This window comes from Dermacentor variabilis, chromosome 11 (genome assembly GCF_050947875.1).
Source record: "Dermacentor variabilis isolate Ectoservices chromosome 11, ASM5094787v1, whole genome shotgun sequence".
NCBI lineage: Eukaryota > Metazoa > Arthropoda > Arachnida > Ixodida > Ixodidae > Dermacentor > Dermacentor variabilis.
Genome location: NC_134578.1, coordinates 112,242,612 through 112,264,535, shown reverse-complemented (window position 1 = coordinate 112,264,535; position 21,924 = coordinate 112,242,612). Strand labels below are relative to the sequence as shown.

The 21,924-nt window shown below is 47.5% G+C and overlaps 1 protein-coding gene across 2 annotated transcripts in view; it reads left to right on the top strand.

Annotated features, from left to right (window-relative positions):
• Nucleotides 1–1,344: 1,344 nt before the first annotated feature.
• Nucleotides 1,345–21,924, top strand: part of LOC142564059 (cholinesterase-like) — a 39,191-nt gene continuing 18,611 nt past the window's right edge. Inside the window, exons 1-4 of one of the 2 annotated variants that reach the window (XM_075674879.1) lie at nt 1,345–1,507; nt 10,176–10,461; nt 11,796–13,018; nt 14,586–14,770. In XM_075674879.1, coding sequence (XP_075530994.1) covers nt 10,195–10,461; nt 11,796–13,018; nt 14,586–14,748 — 1,653 coding nt within the window. In that variant the 5' untranslated portion in view covers nt 1,345–1,507; nt 10,176–10,194 and the 3' untranslated portion in view covers nt 14,749–14,770. Of the gene's footprint in view, nt 1,508–10,175; nt 10,462–11,795; nt 13,019–14,585; nt 14,771–21,924 lie in introns of those variants that run through there. The other variant, XM_075674880.1, reaches the window with a different exon arrangement.

Below are 21,924 nucleotides of genomic sequence, written 5' to 3'. Positions count from 1 at the left end.
TCGGACCTTTCCTCTCCTCTCATTGTCTCTCTCTCTCCTCAGTGTACAAGTCTCCACTCTCAGAATTCATTTTCAAGAAAATAAATTATTTACAGAATGCTTCGAATATATATAAATAACAGTAAGTGCAGCGTAATTATTTAACAGTATTTGTGAAACTTTTTCAATGCGGCGCTTGTACACTGCAGTTTGTTATTCATGCAGTGCACCCCTTTTCAAGTAGATAGAGTGAAGGAGCGAACTTCATTCAGCTGTGTGCGGAAAATGATTGGGCAGAATATTTCGCCAGACCCTTTCCCCACTTACTCAAATATAAAAGTAAATAGACGTGGCAATATACGTTAAGCCGGTTGTCAAATTCCAATATGAAATGAATGGATCCTGTAATAGCTACTACTTTGTGGGAACTTACGAGACAGGATATCTGTTGCGGCCAAGTCACCACTATAAGAGCACTACTACGGGCTTTTTACGGTAGCATGGCTTCCTGTGCATTTATTATATTTAACGGCAGAAATTTCAGAGTCATAATATGTATATCTGTTCCCCACTGAGCAAAGAACGAATAAAGCGTATGGGTCATTTCAACACCTCCAGGACGTGTTCAAACATTTATTTTTACAACAGAAGCAATGCACGTGTTCCTTTGTATTCATATTTTTCCATTGAATGCAAAGAGTAAGGGAAAAATTCTTTGGTCGGTTTGATAGAGAAGTGAGTGAGTGAGTGAAAACTTTTAATGAGTCTTTTAAGAGTTTGAACTTGATCGCTGTTTTTCAAGCACAATGTGTTGAGAATATTGAAGTGTGGTCGACATTAGTAGTTTGTCACAGCTGAAAAAAATTACCCATTCTTAATTATTTCTGCGTTCGTGACAGAGAGCTTATTCAATGTGATCACAAATGAATATAACTTTTCCTGATTTAGTAACAAAAATGCATGAGTATTGGAAACTCCGTGTGTGAACTACCTCCAATACATTTTTTCTTTCGTGAGCTGTCACACAGGCGTGCTCAAGTTTCAGCGCATTAGCGTAAAAAACACTCGTGATTAAGGCTTATTTCTCTCACGCGCGCTTGTCATGCCTTACGAGCAGAGTAACCATATCGCTCTTGCATTAGATGCTTGCCGTGGCGAAGCTGTCTCCTTTGTCGACTACTCCACAAAGTTTACAGCCTCCGAAGGGTTGAACGTCTCGTCTGGGCTGGGAGACTTGGTCGTCGAGAGCAAGTATTGCAACAAGCTTGCAGCACGTGCGCACCCGTCTTGCAGGAGAGGGTGATGTCCCTCTCTCGCACCGATTCTGCCGGCTTTCCCGAAGCAGTCGCTCATTTCCTCTTCAGACCTGCGGCGGTGAGCGACCGCGCCGCATAGCCTCGCCTTCCACGAGTTGACGCCACGAAAAGCAACATCCCTCGCAGAAAACGTTCTGCGGGGACGCAGTTTGTCAGTCCTTGTAGTCTGTAAAGCTGCCTGTAAAGTGTGACTTGTGTTTCGTCGGTCATCGGTGAGTCCTTCGGAACACGCCTACCAGGCATTCCTTGTTATTCATTAACGATAATGTTTTCCAGCGTGCCATGGTAATTATGTATTGCAAGCCCGCAGTGAATATTAGAATTGTCGCACAATCTCGTAGTTGTTCTTTATCGGCGCGAAATGCTTCTTTTGACTATTTTAGATTTCCTTACGACTGCAATAATAGTGCATCACGCAAAAAAAAAAAAGAAAAGACGCCCAGCCCGGCAGAAAATTTCGAGAGCTCAATAAACTGTGCTGCAGGTTTCTCCACACAGTCTTTCGAATGGCGAAAGCCCCAGGTGCCCGCTGAATCTCTTCAGCAAGAGGCTCCGGCGGCGCTCCGGTCCCGCTTTCTCGGTTGACGTAATGGCTTCATTTATAGCACTGCCGTTGAGTACTACTGGCGCGATTCATGACGTCAGAATCGCACTGGCATTTATATGGTTTCGCTTCAAATCTATGCAAATATTTCCTGACGCATTCTCGTTTTCCACCTGTTCAGCTCGGTAACAGAATTCGTCCACCACTGCTGATACCTCGAATGAATTAAACGTCTCTTTCTATGCATCAAGGTCGTGTGCATCGGCTGCTTATGTTGTGCAGGCTTGAACTTATTGATGGCGTACGATTACACCTATTAACGACAGAAAGCTGAGCTAGTTGGTAAGGATTCATTATGCAAAAAGGTGAGGCGTGCAGACAGGACACAATGGAAGAGAAGTGAACACGGCGTTCATGTTGTTCACTTCTCTTCTCTTGTGTTATGTCTGCACGCCCCACCTTTCTGCATAATGATTACACCTACTGTAAAGGTCGCAGATTTCTCCGGGCTGACTGAATTGAAGCGATGGTTTGATTTTATTGAAGAAAATCATAGCGAATATTTCGTTTTATGCCAAAGTCGTACTCGAGCGCCTAAAATTTGCAAGTTCCCTTTACATCGCGCACATGGAAATCAATATTATTCCCTCGAATCATAAGATATGATTCCCTGTGCATAAATGCGTCAAGAATTTTATTCCAGCAGACTGCACACTCCATAAAAGAAAGTCAATGTGGAAAGAGGGAGGGTTGAGGGCATTCGAGGGAGTCTTCGTAGGATAAATATCGATTTATGGTACCGTCAGAAGCGTTGCGTGTTCTCATAAAAAAAATCACCCGCAGCCAGCCCGCACCGAAGTTATTTATTGGCTTTGTTTTTCTAAAACGAGATAGAGAATATCAGTCGCAATTTAGCAGTAAACGGGAGAGAAATGCGTGTGCACTACGTCGCGCCTCTTTGAGCTTTGCAGTGACCTCGCCGATGCTTTGTTTGTCGTTTTCGACCACCACCTGGCTATGGCTGCGACCTCTGTTGTAGTTGTGTTACATGTTTCAGGACGATCATTGCCACGTGCGCTTTCTTTTTTTTTATTGGTGTCAGCGCTGTTCTCGCATGCGCGACGAATAGGAATTGCTCGCGAGCATGCCACCATTTTGCAAATAATTTTTATGCGATGCACGTGTGTGATACTATTCCGGTACCCTGTTGCTGGTTTTGTCTTCCGAAAAACGTGCACAGACGCCATCGCTCTCAGAGCTGTCGGGGGACACGAAACATTGCAGCAATGGCTCACCTCTTTTCTTTGATGATATTCGTAGGACCAGGACGCAGTTAAAACCTTCGTACAGAGAAAAACAGGGAGGTGCACTAGCCCGTGTGTTTTCTTAAAGAACAGCCTTGCGGTAGGTCTCTAGCTGACGAACACTGACACGCGCTGTGTAAACGAATAATAGATATAGAGTATGGCGAAATCATTGTTGAGGAGCCGACTCTAATAACTAAAGCGCTTTTCCAACATTATCAAGCACTGCTTAGGGGCCATAAGGCATTCGATATAGATGCGTCTGGGAGAAGATTTCTATCATCGTTGCCCAAGTTAGACCAGGATGATTATGCTCATACCAATGAAAACAGTGATTTCAATGAAGAAGCTGCATGCAGAGATTCGTTAGTAAAAGACAAGACGTCCTGCCCGGATGCCCTAGCTATCGCATGTTATCAGTGTTTTCTTTCTCTGCTATCACATTACTTGAGGCGTACCTAACTGCCATGAGTACCTAACCGCCACAATGCACAAAGGGCAACACAGTCCTTATGGACAAAAGCAAGCAGGCGGCTTAATTGCAGAAAGCGGATGAATATCATCCCACCTACTTATGCAATGTAGATTATTAACTTTTTTCCAAATGTATTATCTACCCATTTGCAAGTCGGGATAAAATCAGTGGTAAGTGATCCTAAAGCATGTCGCATGAGTGTCCTGTCGATTCAGACCAAGATTCATGTTCCGAGATCGACGCACGTGTGTGTAGCTGAGAGGATTGCCCAGATGGCAATGATAGTGTTCTATTTGGTTAAGGCGTTCGACAGGGTGAATCACTCGTTTCTCTTTAGTGTTTTAAGACAGGTGCAGAATACGTTATTCTAATGGCTCAAGAAGCTGATAGTCGATGATTATCTCTGCTATGTGATTACGCTTTTATCGTCAATAACACAAGGGCGCATATGTCACTGTTTATATTTTTCTTGTGCTCAGAACCGCTGTCTATGCTAATTCTGAAAGAGCAATATTTCCAAGGTTTTAAATAGCATATCTTCCAACGGTTCTTGCATATGTAGATAACGTGGCCTTTTATTTACTGATAAACAAAGCGTAGAGACTGCGCTTGCAGTTGCAGAAGAGCTTTCTGAGCCTTCTGATTCTGGCGTTAACTTTGAAAAAGTTCAGGTTTTTGAATTGCGCAATGGCTTTCAATGACATCACACAATGCAGGCATTCAATGCTCGTAAAAAAAAAAAAACTTCCGCTAATCATGATGCTGGACAAATCATTAGCGAAGTGGGCCGGCCTATGCCAAGGAACACTTAACGAACATAAACATCGTGCACCTTTCCCCATAACGCGCATCGTTATTACGACCTAGCAGCTGCTGCACAGTTTGTATTTCTAGTCTACTTACTCAAAGCACAGTGCGCGAGGGACCTTTAGGTTGAGAGAGTAAAGTTAGATCAGGTTTTGTGCCTTCATTTTCTCGAGTAGTAGATGCGGACATATGCGTCAACGGCAGGCACTTGCCCGTTTTATTGCGATAGGGAGCATATGTACACTCCAGGCGCATTTCTTCCGTCACCGTCGGCGTAGCCGTGATGTTCAATATAACAATCCAGGGGGATAAAACTGTCACCGCAAGTCGTATGCTGTATGTGCGAGTGAACGGATGCGAAGGAAGCCGCTGATCGCGGCCCAATCTGGCGCGCGCGAGGGAGAAAGCGGAGAGCAAACGCGCCATATTCCGTCTCGCGAAAGGCCGTGGGGAGATGGGAGAAATGAAGGAGGGGGTGTGGGGCTGCGGCGTTGTGCTCCAGCAGCAACTAGTGTTCATGTGTAAGCTCCGCAAGGAACTGAGTTGCACGCAGATCCGGCATTACGTTCCCGTTATGCAGTGAAGCCACTCCTCGCGCGCACGCATAAGGCAAGTTTCGCGCTGTGTTCCATTTGCTTTTTTGTCTCCTGGTCGCGAGCTACATGCGGAAATTGTTCGCAAGTGCAAGAAATGAGAAATGAGAACACTTTTTAATGCAGGCTTCGCTCGAACCATTGGCCTAGCCGCAGCGGGGTAGGGTTCTGACCACCCGAAATAAAATCCTCGCTACTCCCGTGGCTCTAACAGCTGAAAAGTTCGCCTACAAACACACAGTACCTTGCAACAAAAAGCAGCGCAATGTTTTTCAGCATGCATATGAAGTTTACTCGCCGAGGCTGGAAGGCAAGAAATGTTTAAAGGGCGTTTAAAAAAAAAAAAAACTTCGCACACCTAAGGTAGAAAATTAGGTGAGCACATTTTGGCGGCCGACAACAGCCGATTAATTATCGTCGCCAAGCGAACTAACGTGCCTGTGGTTATGTCAGTGAACGTTAACAGAGCGTCCTTTATCCCCAACCATCGTTGACGCGGATGCGTGTTTGCGTGTCTGCACCGCATATATCGAAGATTTAAACGCATTCGAATTGTTTACATACGCACACTTTATGCAACGCTGATTTTCTACGGTTAATTCATACCGAAGACGAATCTGCTCCTTGGTAGCGGCAAATCTGGAAGTGGAAAAAGATCCAAGATGCAAGAGCTTCTAGAACAAATCTATTTCGTATGTCGTGCTGGGAGTCTGTGTTGCTCAGCTCAGATCTGCGGTATCAATTCTGGGTCGTCCAGCAAGCCAAGAAAGCCGCCAAGGACCAAGAACACTTGGCCGAAACCTAGACGGGGTACAGGCCCACCTCACAAAATCGCAGGGCACTTAATAAAAAATGGGCTGAAGGCTTAGCTTTGTTAAGCCTGGATGATTGCGAAAGCAATACCTTTGGCTGCGCCTTGGTTCGGCTGATGGTGTGGACATGGTTGCCCTTTGTTAAAGTTATGGCTATACATCATCCGACTTAGCGCAAGGCAGCACACCGACCACTGCGAAGAGCCGAGCTGTAGCCCCATTTATCCTCCTAGCGTGACGTCACACCAGCGAGCGCCCTCTCTCGGTAGCGCCGCAGCAGCGGCGCGCAAGGTTTCCCTTCACCATCGCGGCCGCGAGCTGGGGCCCCATCTCTCGGTCTGGCGGGACGTCACACTGTCACGTGACGCCCAGCTCTGTAAGGAGGCGTCACGACCACCGATGGGCCGAAAGTGCAAGCAGTATTGCTTTCGCAATAAAAGTGGTTTGAATGAATGAAGGGAAGAGATGACGAATGGATGCTGGCAGCAGGGCAAGATTGCTGGTTCATGGAGCCTTGGGGCAGAATTCAAAGCAACTGGTAAGGCAACAAGCTAATAAGAGTTACAGGTTATTTTTGTTGCCCTAATCACATCCAGCCGGCAAACTTGCAAATTAGTTATTCACACATTGCAGACTGTAATATCTGAACGCATTTTTCTTGATCTCTTCATACCACACAGCTCAATTTAGTATCATGCAACGCTTATTAAGCATACAGGCAGAATTCTACATTCCTCGTGTTGATCATGGCCGATATAAGAAGCAAGATATTGCGGGCGGTAAATCTCGCATTTCGCATATCCCCGCCCCTTTTGGAGCTGGCCCGGTCCAAGCCCCTACGCAGTTCCCATACTAGTCGCTGTCGCACATCTGTCCGTCCGCACGGCAACACGTAAAAAACCTTGGCCACATTCCGTGCGGTTCGTGCAGTTTGGTGAGCGCTGTCATAATGGCATACAAGTGTCGATATGACGTGTTCCGTATCACTTCACAAAATTCTTTGACCTAATATCGTGGAATACCCTACGTGCAACCCGAAGCTCATGAATGCAACGCACGCTCGACGGTCCGCTGGTTGCAATGTCGATTAGACTAACTGAAACGACAAGTCAGCGTCGCTCCCGTAATGTTGGCTTCGAAGCCGCGCCGTTGAACACTTGACGTCATTTTACACCACGTGATAGCGTTCGGCGAATAGCGGAGCGAACGACGCCGGAAAAGTTATACGCAACTCTGCGCCCTTCGGGCGCATATGGAGGAACATTAGCAGCAACTGAGCATTTCGCGACCGGACGCAAGGGGAACTGAGAGTCGCGGCTCAGTCTCGCGAGCCATTATCGAGGAAAGCGGACAGGCAGCGCGTGAAAGAGTGGGTGACTTCGACTCCGCCAATCAGACAAACTTTGCAAGGACGCGCGCGGTTACGCGCACCGTGTCTTGGATGGGTTCTGAAGACGGCTCAGACCTTTGTACGCGTTGTGGTCTCGCCACTGTTGCATTGAAGCGATAGATCGCACGAAGGTCAGTTCGCTCGCTGCGGTTGCAGCTCTCATTCATACCAGCAGCGTCCAGCGTCTTGCATCGAGAGAGAGAGAAAAAAATTTATGGTGTCCTTTATGGGGTCCAGGGGTGGCTGGGGTTGGGAGACTAACCCCCAGTACCCCTTCCTTAGGTGGCGGGCAGTCCTTGCTTTCTGTCGGCGCCTTCGACCATCCGGACGGCCCAGAGCTGCTCCACTGCGTCTTAGCTGAGCAGCAAAGTTTCCCACCGCTCGGCCGTACTTGTGATGCGTGTAGTGTTAGTGCGGTGGGTGTTGGTGGGTGAGACATTGTGGCATGACCAGATAATGTGATCGAGGTCAGCACGGGCCTCGCGCGCTTTGCAGAGTGGGGAGTATACATTGGGGTAAATGCGGTTGTATAGCACGGGCTTCGGGAAAATTCTCGTCCGAAGTACTCACCAAGTGGTGGGTAGAGATTTGTTCAGTGTTTTGTGTACTGGGGGGAGCGTAACCGCTCTCTGCGGTAGTGGAGCAGGATGTCTCTTGACGTGGCCATTTGGTCCCGCGCGTGACTGTGATGCAGAACAGAGGGCTGGTCAGGATCGGAAGACTCAGGAGAATGATGATGCGCCCGGTGTGAGAGAGCTCGGGCGGCATCGTGGGTGGCTCCGTTTCGAGCCAGATCCGAGTGACCAGGGGTCCAGATGATCTGGACGTGGCGTTGCCTTGAGGGAGGAGTGCCAGATTGTATCTTCTGCGCTTGGAGCGCTATCAATCCTCCTGAGTAGTTGCGAATGGCCGTTTTTTAATCGCTGATGATGCAGTGCATTCGTAGCAGCGTAGGCGAAAACGATGGCCGTTTATTCTCCTTCTTCGGGTTGCCTGGTGAGTATTGATGCGGCGGCGGCGAGGCGACACTGCGAGCCTGCGACTGCGATGACCCCCATGGCGTTTTGGTTGGGGTATTCCGCTATTTCCACGTAGGCTACGTCAGCGGCTTGGTTGTAGTGCTTTTCTAGTCATTTAGCCTTTTCTGCATGTCGCTACGGATTGTGTTCCAGGTGCATATTGCGAGTTATGGGCGGGATAACTTGCTGAGCAAGAATGTCTGGAGGGACGGGCACTCTTCGTCCGAATCGGGTGGTGTACTTTAAGCCTAGGGTGCCTGTAATTTGCCGCCCGTGGTGGAAATGGCGAGTTGTTCGTACCGGCTAATACACTGAGCTTCAGTAAGCTCGTCTATGGCGTTGTGAACGCGAGGGCGTGCAGTTTCTCGTTAGAAGTGGATATGGGAAGATGTAGGGCTTGTTTAGAGGCCCTCTTGATCATGGTATTGAGTTTGAGCTTGTCAGTTGCCTTGAGGCTAAGGTACGGGGCGACATATGTGATGGTCCTGAAAGTGTAGGTGGTTACCAGGCGTATAAGGTTATTTCCTTTCATGCCGTGATGCCGATTTACAATTCGTTTAATGAGGCGCGTGGTTTGGTGCACATGAGTATCTAATTACTTGATTATCTACGTGTTTCTGCCGTTTTGTTGGATGTGTAAGCCAAGAATACGGATGCTAGGTACAGTAGGTCTGCGTTGTTGATGCACGTCGAGCTCACGGGGGGGGGGGAGGTGAGGGCCTGGAAGTTAACCTCCCCAATATGGCTTGTATTGAAGCAGCTCCGATTCCTGTGGGGAGCACTCCGGGCCGCGCGGTTCTACGTATGGAACTACCTCGTTGGCTTGCTGCAGCGTATCTTGAATGTCCCCGTCGCTGGCCCCGCTGACCCACATTGTGATATCACCAGCGTAGAGGCTATCCTTGAGGCTGGGGATGCTAGCTGATGCATGCGGTAGTGTGAGCAAGGCCACGTTAAACAGAAAAGGAGACAGAGCTGATCCTTGCGTGCATTTGCTGAAAAAGTGAATAATTGGCGACTGCAACCCTCCGATGGTGATGGTGGCCGTGCGATCTGTAAGGAAATTCTTGACGTAAATATAAGTTCGACGTCCAACCTGGAGTTGTGCCAGATGGTTCGGTATGTCGTCATGCGTGACGCTATCGAAGGTCTTAGTTAGGTCTGGCCCCAAGATGGCTCTGATGTCCAGCCTGGAGCTTTTATCGTCATCTATAATTTGGTGCTTGAGCTGAATCATGATACCTTGAGCAGAAAGTTTAGGGCGAAAGCCAACCATGGTCTTGGGGAAGAGGTCGTTGTCGTTCATATGTCCATGCAAGCGTGTGAGGATGACGTGTTCGAGGACCTTTCCGACACTTGAAGTAAGGGAGACAGGGCGGAGGTTTTAAGGAGGAAGTGCTTCCGTGCATGGAGTGTCCGCGCTCATCGAGTGTTGTGTGTTCATGATTCCGTGTGCGCGCTGACACCATGCTTGTCAACTCAGTTACGAAGCGGATGTTTGCAAGTTTATACGGACGACAAACTATTGTCCTTACTTCGTATAGCTGTGTACGAATTTGCTATCGCAATCGATGCATCTCTCCGCTGACGACACTACGACATCTTGCACATGTGATTCACCACTGAATAATCGCCATCCAAACTAATGGCGATTAAAGCTAATAAGATGCTTGGATATGGACGTTAGGATGGCCTCAGTTTATCGTACTCACTTCTGCGGGTAACATGTTTCAGTGTCATAGAGACGCGGTCGAAACGTTGCTGACCTGTGAGCCGGCCCCACGATAGAGCGACCCCGTGGGACGCGAACAAACGCAACTTCTCACCGTGCTGGCTCTCAAACATAACGGCAGCAAGGGCGTCAGTGCAAGAATCAGTACTAAATGATGTGTGGAATCATTGAATGTTTGATTGAAAAGTGTCCTTCCCTCCCCAGTAAAGGACAGCCCAGAGCAATGGTGTCGGCAGGAACTGTGCTCCTTCCCCTGCTGCTCGGTGGCGTGTTGAGTGCCGTGGCTGAAGAAATACACATCGACAGGGAGACAACAGAGGGTACAGTGCGTGGTAAATTGGTATACTCCCTGGGGAAACGTGTGGAGGAGTACCGCGGCATTCCGTTCGCCGAACCGCCCGTTGGAAACCTCCGGTTCCGGCCTCCGCAGCCTAAGAGTGCCTGGGAAGGCACTCTTGACGTCACTTCAAGGTCTACGGCTTGCCCTCAGGTGCGGGGTCATGCACTCGTATCTACAGTCAAACTAGAATACAACAAACCGACAGAATGCGAATTATTCAGGTTATCTAAAACACTCATGTTGAATAACTGGTGCTTACCAAAATGGACATTGAATATATGAAACTTGAGGGATTCGCTACCCCGAGTTCCATCAAGGCCTTGAGTGTAAACAGGCGCCTTTCTGCGATGGAGGTGCTGCACTGGTGCGGTGCTGATATGGAGGAAAGTGTGCAGGAGCAGATCCGCACAATATTGTGCATCGAGAACAGCATTGATAATGACATCGAGAGGCAGTTTAGATCGCAGACAAAAATAACTGCGAACTAGGCGTAGTTCCGTATTTAATTAATTGATTATTTCCTCCCTTCGTTCCTCCACAAAAGATACACATATGTAAAGAATGTATTTGAAAATAAGAAAGTAACTTTGTTGTAGGAGAGTTTGGATGTATGGAATTAACTCACATATATCATAACTATTTTTCATGCGTAAGCCTGTTGATTATACAAGGCGTGAACCTACATAAATCTCGCATTGTATGCGTGCCACTGTTACAGCCAGCGAAGCCGTTACATCTGGCATTCCAGTAGTCTTCTTTGGAAACCAAAGTCTCTATGTGGTTTACAGGCACGCTGCAGTGGCTCTTGACATTTGGCGATGTCTTGCTCATTACGAGGCCATCTATTGTGTTCCTGTTATGTGTCAACCATTAATGTATGCCGAACTCTAAAGCACCTCCTTACTGAGAACATTGTGCACGTTAATATGCTCCAACATATCAGAATTTCGTGTGTCCCGAAACTTCGCAGCGGCGTGTAAAGCCAAGTCAGATGTCATTATATTGTTTCTGCAGTTTTTACAAATTTATTCACGTGATATTTTCGTTGAGTGCCGTGCGCTGCAGCGACAGCACTGCACAAATTGGAGAGATAAAAATGCCTAGGGAAATTTTAGTTAGGGTCATTCTGTCTGCATTGTGGCTGTAAAAAACAAGGGAGTCACAGCTATGTAAACTGGTCACTAGGCACAGACGTGGTAAACATTTTATTATGGTCGCTGTATCCTGGAGTAAAGACACAGGTTGCAGCTATGATGGGGGCTGGCACAGCGTAGTGAGATCGCAGGGTGATCATCAGGCTGACACACTCAGACAAACACGGACAGTATGCGAAACCTACACATTTTCTACACACCTATTTCAATTTTCTACATATCTTAGCGAGTATAAATGAAATACTGCTTCCTTCTAGTCATGTGTACCCACCTCAAGTGGTAGCATGCATCAGAGTATAGCTTGTCATCCCATGGCCTTTCCTAACGCAGGTCGCGGTGCCTGGGTTCAAGCTGGGCGGCCTTACTATCACAGAGGATTGCCTGCATCTCAACGTCTGGGTCCCCGAAAGTGCCTCAAAAACTTCCTCTAGCCGACCTGTCCTAGTGTGGATCCATGGAGGAGGCTTCACTTTCGGCAGTGCTAATGAAGCAAATTACACTGGAGTAGTGCTCGCAGCGCTTACTGACATGCTTGTTGTCTCAATGAACTATAGACTTGGCATACTAGGCTTGATGAATGCGAACTCTCCCGAGGCACCTGGTAACGTTGGTGCCATGGATCAGAACATGGCCTTAAAATGGGTGCAGCGCAATATCAAATTTTTCGGAGGAGATTCAAAGCGAGTCACCTTGTTTGGGGAGAGTGCAGGCTCTGTCAGCACGCATGCACACATCTTGTCACCGATGAGCGCTGGTCTTTTCAGGAGAGCCGTGTTGCTGAGTGGCACAATGTACAGCTTTGACATTTGGGACAGTGTGGAAGAGAGCATGGTAAAAGGTGACGCAGTTGCAAAAGTTGTCGGCTGCTCCAGAGAAGGGACCATCAGCATCTCGTCCAATCCTGAGGAGGTCGTGAACTGCATGCGAAACAAGTCAGCGGATGAACTCTTGAAGGTTTCTCTTGCGGACATGGTGCCAAGGCTCGCTCCATTCGGTCTCACCTACCATAACGAGTTCCTTCCGCGGCATCCTCGGGTGGCCATAGAACGCGGATTCTTCTCATCGGTCGATGTAGTAGCCGGCGTAACCTCCGACGAAGCTGCTTTGTTTCTTCTCTTTCCGCCGAAATCACAGCTTTTGCTCGAAGATCTTAACGGTACTGCAACAGAGGGACTCACTGATTCTCTTCGTGCCGCACTATTAAGTTTTCTTAAAGGAGACCTACCAGACGTGCTAAAGCAGTACACGGATGTGGTCCCACAGGGCGACAACAACGCACTCCGGAGGCAGTACGTTGACTACGTATCTGACAGACTGTTCAACTGCCCGCTGCGATTCTTTGCAGAGAAGCACAGCGAAAGGAATAATAAGGTGTTCGCCTATGTGTTCGCCCATAAGTCGTCCAAGTATCCGCTCCCAGAATGGATGGGAGTGCCGCACGCCTCGGATATACAGTTTTTGTTCGGAGAACCCTACGCCGAAGACTCTGATTCTCTGGATGGCCACATGAGTGAGGTGTTCATTCGGATGCTGGCAAGTTTCAGCGAGAACGGGTACGCAAATTCTTTCTCTTTCTATTTCACTAGTGCAGTACTCAGAACCAAACCACATTTTTTTATTTTCTGGTTGCTCATTTCCCTGTATGTCTTAGTCGCGAACTGCAATAACTAGAATCATGTTGTTGTCCTGAAGCTTACCAGTTCGATAACCCGGCAACTCTACTTTCAGCCGCTCCAGCCATATGTACAAGAAACTTAGGCTTGCTTGCAGTATACACGATTGAATGGGAATGTGGCTTTTTACAATGGTTTGCACCCACAAAATAGTGTCATAGTCATCTACTGCGTTAAACAAGACTTCTTTTGGTCGGCTAGAAATTGACGCTAGTCCAGGTTAGCCGTATGAGAATTTTGTTCAACAATAATTAGCCGAGCAGAAGTACATAAAAATTCTTCGTTATGGAGCTGCAATACTCGATTAATTAAATTAAGCCCGAAGTATTGACATTTACTTGTGCACGGCTCACTCTGTTTTTGAACGCACTTTTTGCTCTCATGTTTCTTCCTTAATAGAAACGGCCTGAGCTACTCCAATGCGTAATACTACTTCAACTTGCGTTCCGGTTAATGGTCGATTAGCTACGCGTAGGCGGTAAACCCTACTACGCTAGAAATACTAATTGCGTGAAGCTCCCTTTAAAGCTGCTTCTCGAAAACAGCCAGCTACGTGTGAGACTCTGAAGAATAAATGCGCTACATGGTCGTTAACTGACTGCTCATTTTCATTGCTGCGCTGGAACAGTACATCAGCGTATTTCCGAAGAATGTGCAAAGGCACATCCGTGTCATTGTTATCAATGCGAAAACACTTATTTTGTTTTCTAAATTATGCGTTCTAAAAAAGGATCGTAGAGCAACAGAGAAATTTTTCTGCAATGCTATATGGTTAATGTCGCCAACACCCAGCGAAGCAGATGGAAGTGAATAAGTGTAGGTCACTAAGGAACGCGTTAAAATCATTCATTGTTGCTATCTGAATTCCTATAACTGGTACAATCAACCACTACAAGCCCATTCTGGAGTTCGGTTTCTTCGAGCTTGAGTTTTCATGCACAAGGTTTTTTTAAACGCCTTCTTGAGCATTTACTATACGCGTCGGGCACTGCAGCTCTGAACCAAGCTTGTATCTCCGCCAGTGGCGCGGCTCTGCAATAATCGCTGCCCACATCTTTCTGCAGAGCGGAAGGCGGCGGCAGCGTGGACGCGCCTAAAGAGTCCGTGTATATATTATCGCCATGAAATCGAGAAAGGTTGTTGGGCCGTGAATGCTGGGGCTATATTTATTTCCGTTATGCAGTATCACCACTGTACGGTGCATTTTTATTGTGAAGCAGAGATATTCGATACGTACAGCCTATCGCAAAAGTGTAAAGACCAGTGGCCGTGGCAAGTTAGGACCGGCCGATGATTTTTTTTTTCTTGTAACATTGCGCATACGCTAACTCTCGGGATGACTCTATTTCCAAGCATTTGGTTACGGACATTCCACTAGCCAAATCACCTTTATTTCTGCCACGAACGTTCACGGAAGTAACATGTTTCATTTCCTGTTTTCATACAGCACTCCTGAACTACCCGAGGCGCAGAAATGGCCACAGTACACATTTTCTACACCAACAGTGATTGTAATTGGCCAAGGACACTTCAACGAGACGCAGAGATTCCGCGCTACCCAGTGCGAACGCTGGAGGTCACTGTATCTAAATACGTCAGTATCTTGCTGAAATAAATAAAATTTCACCTCTACATCAGTGACTGTCTTCGTGTTTCAGTGACTATGGAGTTTAAGCTGAATAAGTGCGACTGAAGAGCCATTCTTGTAAGAATATCGCAATGACTTCTTTATTCGTTGTTTCTTTCTACCGCAGCACATTACGGGTCTCTACGCTGGAGAGGTGCGGGCCTAACCTGCATCTTCTGCATTAGACGTGCGGACATCTACCTGCCACCCACTAAGAAACAACAGTATATAGCCGTCCTCTCATCCAATTTCTTCAAAATTTCTGGGTAATTACAACTAGCCCACTGAATGTTGGCCCGCGCATACTCGGGGCGGCGGTTATATAGCCGCTTTTCACTGCTCTTCCTTGACGCTCCTCTTCCATCACGTGGTGACGCGTTTTATTGCCTGCTTCAGCCGGCCCCCACTGCCTGTGTTAGCATCGATGACGCACACAACTGGTGCGGTGCAGCCCGCCGCTGTTTCGGCGTTGGTCCGCGACATGATGGAACGGCACCGAACTTTGGACAAAGCTTCAGAAGACATGTACATGTCGCATACCTGTCCTTCGGAGCTCCTTACGCATTTGTCCAAGCTTACCAGCACTGAAATACGGTACACGTACTAGATGGCAAGCCTAGCAATTCTCCGGAGAGACAGTGGTACGCCCTTTCAGTGTAATATTAAGTCCGGTTTACTGTCATTCGTTTGATCACTAATGCGTGCTCTCTCTCTCTCTCTCTCTCTCTCTCTATATATATATATATATATATATATATATATATATATATATATATATATATATAGATATATATATATATATATATATATATATATATAACAGTGAGCTGCACATATTCGTTTTTAATTTCAACCTTCTGCGTGTACTTGAAGTATAGTAGGCATCCTAGTACCAAGCTTTTAGCCATCGGTGTCACAGAATGTACTTCTAAGAATAAATGTAGTTCTAAGAACAAACATGTTTATCACATAAATGAAGTTTTGCAGAGGCGACCTCATTCGAGAATGCCTTGAGCTTGGGCGGCGTCTTGGTGCGCGCGATCAGCCATTACTGAGGCTCGATGTTGGAGACGGCCAAGGCTCTTTCCCAAAGCTCGTTGGTTTTATAAAGATACGCGATTTATGTGTTCTTCGCAAAACCGTCATCTTCATTCTCTTTATTTGGATTCTTTTGTACTTTTGAAAGAATCCTGAGGTGGTGTACTTTAGCTGTTCTTTTGAATAGAGTGGTAAAAACTGCTAAGTGCTCATCCCGAACAGTTAAACTGTACGGGATGAGCACTTCAGTGAGGAGCACGGAACGGCATGAGCACTGTTGTAATACTTCCATTATCACTAAATCGATCAATCATTCAAATCAGTTTTATTTTCCAGTTTACATACTGGATGACTATTTCGGCCTAAAAGCTACTTACGTAGCTTGACGTAACCCAAAAGGCCAGACAAGGCAGTAGTACCACAAACAGTGTATTTAAATTTACAATAATTCCCATATAATTCCAGCGAAAGCAGGAATTCTTCGTGAACGGAAATAGTGAAAAATAATTTCCATCATGGCGAGTTACCAGCATTTGAAATCGTTTTAGTGCAATGAATTTCACACAACACTACCATAGCAGCACTAGATATACAAGACAATCTAACAGCAGCTGGACAACGCAGCATTGCTACCGCTATCTCGCTCTTCTTTTACTTCAGTGAAGGCAAGCGGCTAAACAATCCGCCTCGCTTCGCGGATGCGGTTGAGGCCGTGGAGCACGAGGTCGGGAAATCAAATCCGGGTCGCGGCGGCCGCATTTCGATGGGGGCGAAATGCAAAAATGGCCTTGTCGCGTGCATTGGGTGCTCGCTAAATATCGCCTAGTCGTCAAAATTGATACGGAGTGCCCCGCTACGGCGCCCCATAATCAAATCGTGATCTTGGCACGTAAGGCCCCGGACTTCAATTCACTTCTTGGACACGGCGTTTTAACATCCTCCTTCATATACAGCAACGAATGAAGACGTAGCATTCTAGAACGGTGCACGAGGTCCGAGTCTGTACACGATAAGTCATGGCAATCGTAATCGGTACAGTTCCACATCAGGGTTTAGTAAACACTTTATCATCACTGGCTAAGTAGTCTCAACAGAGTGAGTCAGAGCACAGCTCGTACAACCAACTGAAGCTTATGCGCCATTAAAACAAACTGAAGTGTTTTCTTTTTGTTTCTTGATGTGGCAGCCATCCATGTGATCATTTATTCCCGACACCTGCCGCATCTGCGTCTCCTTCTTAGGCTCCGTGAACAATCTTCCATTGTTACTTTATATGATAGAACACTAGCCTGTTCTCTGTGCATGTCTTCCGAAAGCCTGTAAGGCCGATTCGGTCATCGTATTGTTCACAACACTGACGCCTGCTGCTTGTGCCATGGGCTATGCGAATGTTGCAGCACACCGCGCTACCTTTACACTTGTCCCTTACAAATATCCTACCACCGCAATCCACACCGATGACATCGATTGCATGCTGATTCTGTCAGCACAGAGCTGGGCTTTTTCTCGGCGCACAGGTCTGCCTTCTAATTTTTTTCATTTAATCCAGCCGTGAATCTTCTTTCGCATCAGTTGCCTGCGTATTCATACTTCGCCAGATGACGCGATAATATGATGTTTACTCCTGCGTGCAATGTGAATCGATGACTGTAGCCTGCTCCCAGCACGCCAATCCTTCTACAAGCAATCCGTTCTGAAAGCACACTTGGCTATAGTACGTTATCACATGGTCTGCTTTAAGGAGGCGACGTTTATGTCTTGTCAGGTGTTCTTAGATTTCTAAATTTTCATTACCGGGAAGAAACATCCTTGGGGTCTTGAATGAACCGACTTGAGCTCTACTTTATCTTCTCGTACTGGTCGGTATTTTAGGTTGACTTCTATCTCTTCTGCTTGTTTTTTTCTTGAGAACCACAGAACATCGGTTCTCACAGATTTATTTAGAAAAGATTTGCACATCCGCACTCTGGGTCTGCTCTATGTGCCTGTCGTCTAATCGTCTCGACGCGCTAAAGTGTTATAGCAATTGATGCTGTTTAATCCAATGTCTCCATGACACCGTTACATTTTCTTGCAATGAATCGTCCTTACGTGCTTCTAACTACTGCATGTTTTCCATTTCTTGCTTTGACGTCACTCTGCAAGAAGTGAAGGATCCCATTGGATAGTGAATTCTTTCTACGAACTGGAACATTTCCCTCTTCGTAAGTAAACCCCTCATTGTCGGTAACTGCAGCACCCTAAAATGTAACTGAGCGTCTTTCACCATAAAGAAACACGTTTCACCCGAAATGTGAAACACTGATAACAATTGTGACATACTAGACAATTGTATAACGTAGGGCACATCATATTGACCGCAAATAAAGGAGGGGACAGCGGAAGAGAACACATAAACAACACGGGCGGTAACTTTCAATTGCTTTATTCACGGCAGCCCGTGGGCATATAGAGACAAACAGAACATGCGCAGAACCCAGCAAACAAGAACCGTCATCAGCCTAGCGGGGCTACCAATTGTCAAAAGATCGATTTCCGATTGAAACAACCGATTGGAAGTGTCACTAACACAGTCTTGGCCTTTATTTTTTATTTGATAAGCCTCCATCAGTTCGCGTGCAGTCTGGTCCTGGCTTCTCCCCACAATCTTTATCTGCTTAAAGAGAGGTGCACAGTGACAGGCATTGCAGTGCGCAGGCAAATGCGCGAATTCGTCTTTCGTTAACTTTCGTTCATGTTACCTGGCTCGTAACATTCAGGCACCGTCCTGCCTGCCCCATGTTGGACTTGCCACACGCCAGGGAAATTTCGTAGACAACTCCTACATTGCATTTTGCATACGGCTTGGTATGGTTCTTGCCACAGCCTTGCCTTCCTTTAGGATCATGGGAGGTGCGGGGGCAGAGCCGCTCCAGCTTCAAGGAAGGAAAAAGTAGAGAAGGAAAGGCAGGGAGGTTAACCAGTTTAGCGTAACCGGTTTGCTACCCTACACATGGGAGAGGGATGGGTGCGATGAAAGATGGGGAAGGGGGAGAGAGAGAGAGAGCACATAGTACAGCACACAAACATCGTCCGGTAGAGTCTATCAATCTGGCATTGTACGTGATAACACTGTCAGAACCGCTTGTCCAATCCCGTCTCTTTCAAAAACTGAAGTAGTCCCTTCGTCGCCTTCACCTGCGATGTCTTCTGTCGGCGGCATGTGAAAATCGTGTCGAGGGACAATGGTCTAGTGTCAAGGTGCGCGAGAACGGATGCCAGGGACTGTCGCTGAACATTATATTCAGGACAGTCGCACAGAATGTGTTGCAGCGTCTCCTCGCAAAGACAGGCATTGCAGAGAGCGTTGTCGGCCATTCCAATGCGGAATGAGTAAGATTTCGTGAAAGCCACCCCTAACCATAAGCGATAAAGCAGAGTCGCCTCGCTTCGGCGGAGTCCAGTTGGCATATAGAGATGCATCAAAGAGGGCAGGTGGTATTGACGGTTGCTCTGGTTGGTCTGGCTGTTTGGTGTGCACCATGAAGAGAGCGTCATATCCTGTGCAAGCACTCGAAGTCTGCTAGCTGCGTCGGATCGTGAAAGCGGTATGGCCTCTTCTTGTGCGTCTTCAAGAGCTGCCCGAGCTGCATTATCGGCGTCTTCGTTTCCAGTGACGCCGCAGTGACTTGGCAGCCACTGAAACGTCACGTGGTGTCCTTTCTCCTGTAATGTATGGAGTAGGCATCTAATATCGAATACGAGCTGTTCGAACGGCCCGCGACGCAGAGCTGATAGTACAGATTGTAGGGCTGCCTTTGAGTCGCTGAAGATGGACCATTGTCGAGGTGGCTCCCGACTGACGAAACGGAGTGCAGCGCGAAGAGCAGCTAGTTCAGCAGATGTCGATGTTGTCGGGTGGTCAGTCCTAAAGCTGATGGTAATAGCTTTTGCTGGGACAACCACAGCACCGGACGAACACTGGATGTTTGTGGAACCATCAGTATAAATGTGTTCACTGTCCGCGTACCTCTCGTGCAGAAGAAGCAGAGACAGTTGTTTGAGGACAGGCGACGACAGTTCAGACTTTTTTCCGATTCCTGGTACACTGAGATGCACTGTGGGGCTGATAAGACACCAAGGGGGTATCGATGGTTTAGATGCAGCGGTGAAGCCCGAGGGAAGTTTGTCGTTGTACTTGTTGATAGTTTTAGAGAATGATGATTGGTGCCTGTCTGAAGGTAGTGCTGCAAGGTGGTGATAGGGAGCACGTGCAAAATGTCTGATGTGCGTTCTCAGGGCTTCCACCGTAATGTGAGTTCGCATTGGATGGTCCCGAGCAATCGCAAGAGTCGCCTCTGTTGACGTACATCTGGGCAAACCAAGGCAGACTCTGAGTGCTTGAGCTTGTACTGCCTGCAGAACACGAATATTTGTCTTGCAGGTGTTGTTCAGTACAGGTAGACTGTATCTTAAAAAACCGAGAAAGAGAGCTCTGTAGAGTTTAAGCATTGCGTCTACTGACATCCCCCACGTCTTCCCTGTCAAGTATTTGAACAACTGGGAAGTAGCTGTCAGGCGCCGTTTCATGTAGCCCACGTGTGGGCTCCAACAGAGGTCTCGGTCAATAATGACGCCAAGGAATCTGTGGTTTCGGACATAGGAAATGGTCCGCCCATTGATTGAGATGATATAAGGCGTCATCGGTTTCCGAGTAAATGCGACTAGTGCGCATTTTTCAGGTGAAATGCTGAGACCCTGTTTACACAAGTAGTTCGCTGTCAAAGTGGCCGCTCTTTGAAGTCGCGCACGTATCTGAGGACGTGTGACTGCCGAAGTCCAGCCACAGATGTCGTCAGCGTATGTTGAAATCTTGATGGTAGTTGGCAAGCATTCAGCAAGTCCAACAAGAGCGAGGTTGAATAGCGTCGGGCTGAGAGCACCGCCTTGAGGAACGCCCCTGCTGGTATAGCGTCGCGTAGTTGGGCCATCGTCAGTTAACACATAGAATGATCTTGCAGACAGGTAACTTGCAATCCACAAAAAAACTCGACCACCTAGGCCAACCGTCGCAAGAGCGTCGAGAATGGCCTCATGTAATACGTTATCGTATGCCCCTTTCACATCTAAGAATAAAGCTGCAGATAAACGCTTACGGGACCTTTCGTGCTGGACATATGAAACGAGATCAACTACACTGTCGATGGAAGAGCGGTCACGTCGGAAACCAGCCATGGAAAGCGGATAAATCTTGTAAAATTCAAGGTACCATTCCAGGCGGCCAAGGATCATCCGTTCCATTATCTTTCCGACACAGCTGGCCAGTGCTATTGGGCGGTAAGAGGTGAGTTCTAATGGGGATTTGCCCTGCTTTAAGAGTGGCACCAGGCGGCTTACTTTCCATTCGTCAGGAACATTTCCCTCCTGCCATGAGGAGTTGTAAAGGCTCAACAATTCTATCCGAGCGGACTCTCCGAGATAGCACAAGGCCCGGTATGATATACCATCTGGACCCGGAGATGATGAGCGCCTGCAGAGAGCTAGTGCCGCTTCGAGCTCCTCCATTGTAAAAGGAAGGTCCATGCGGCAATCACGGGAATGGGGGACGTCAGCTCGGGCTGGAGGATCTGGACGAGCCGCTTGGTCTGCGATCCGCGCACAAAAGTCTTCTGCGACATCGATGTCTTGCCGCCCTTGGAAAAGCGCTAGCGCCTTGAATGGAAAACGCCGTTCCGGAAGGCAACGCAGACCTTGCACCGTTTTCCAAATGTGAGACAGTGGCTTGCGGGGGTCGAGTGTCTGGCAAAACGTTGCCCACCGTTCCGACGCTAATCTATCCATACGACGCTGAATCTTCTTTTGCATCCTCCTGGCTGCCCTAAGGTCATGGATTGATTTTGTACGTCGATATCGACGTTCCGCCCGGCGACGAAGCGCTCGAAGTCGCTCTAATTCTATGTCGAAGTCATTTCGCGTGGAAGAGATCGTCATCATGCGAGTGGCGTTTTGCATCGTCATTTTAATCGTTTGCTCTAACCCAGAGGGTAGGCCCTCGCGGCAGGCATCTTCCATCTCAGATTTGAAGTTGGCCCATTGAATCGTCCGAATGGTATTCCGTGAGCCTGATGTAGACGACATGCCT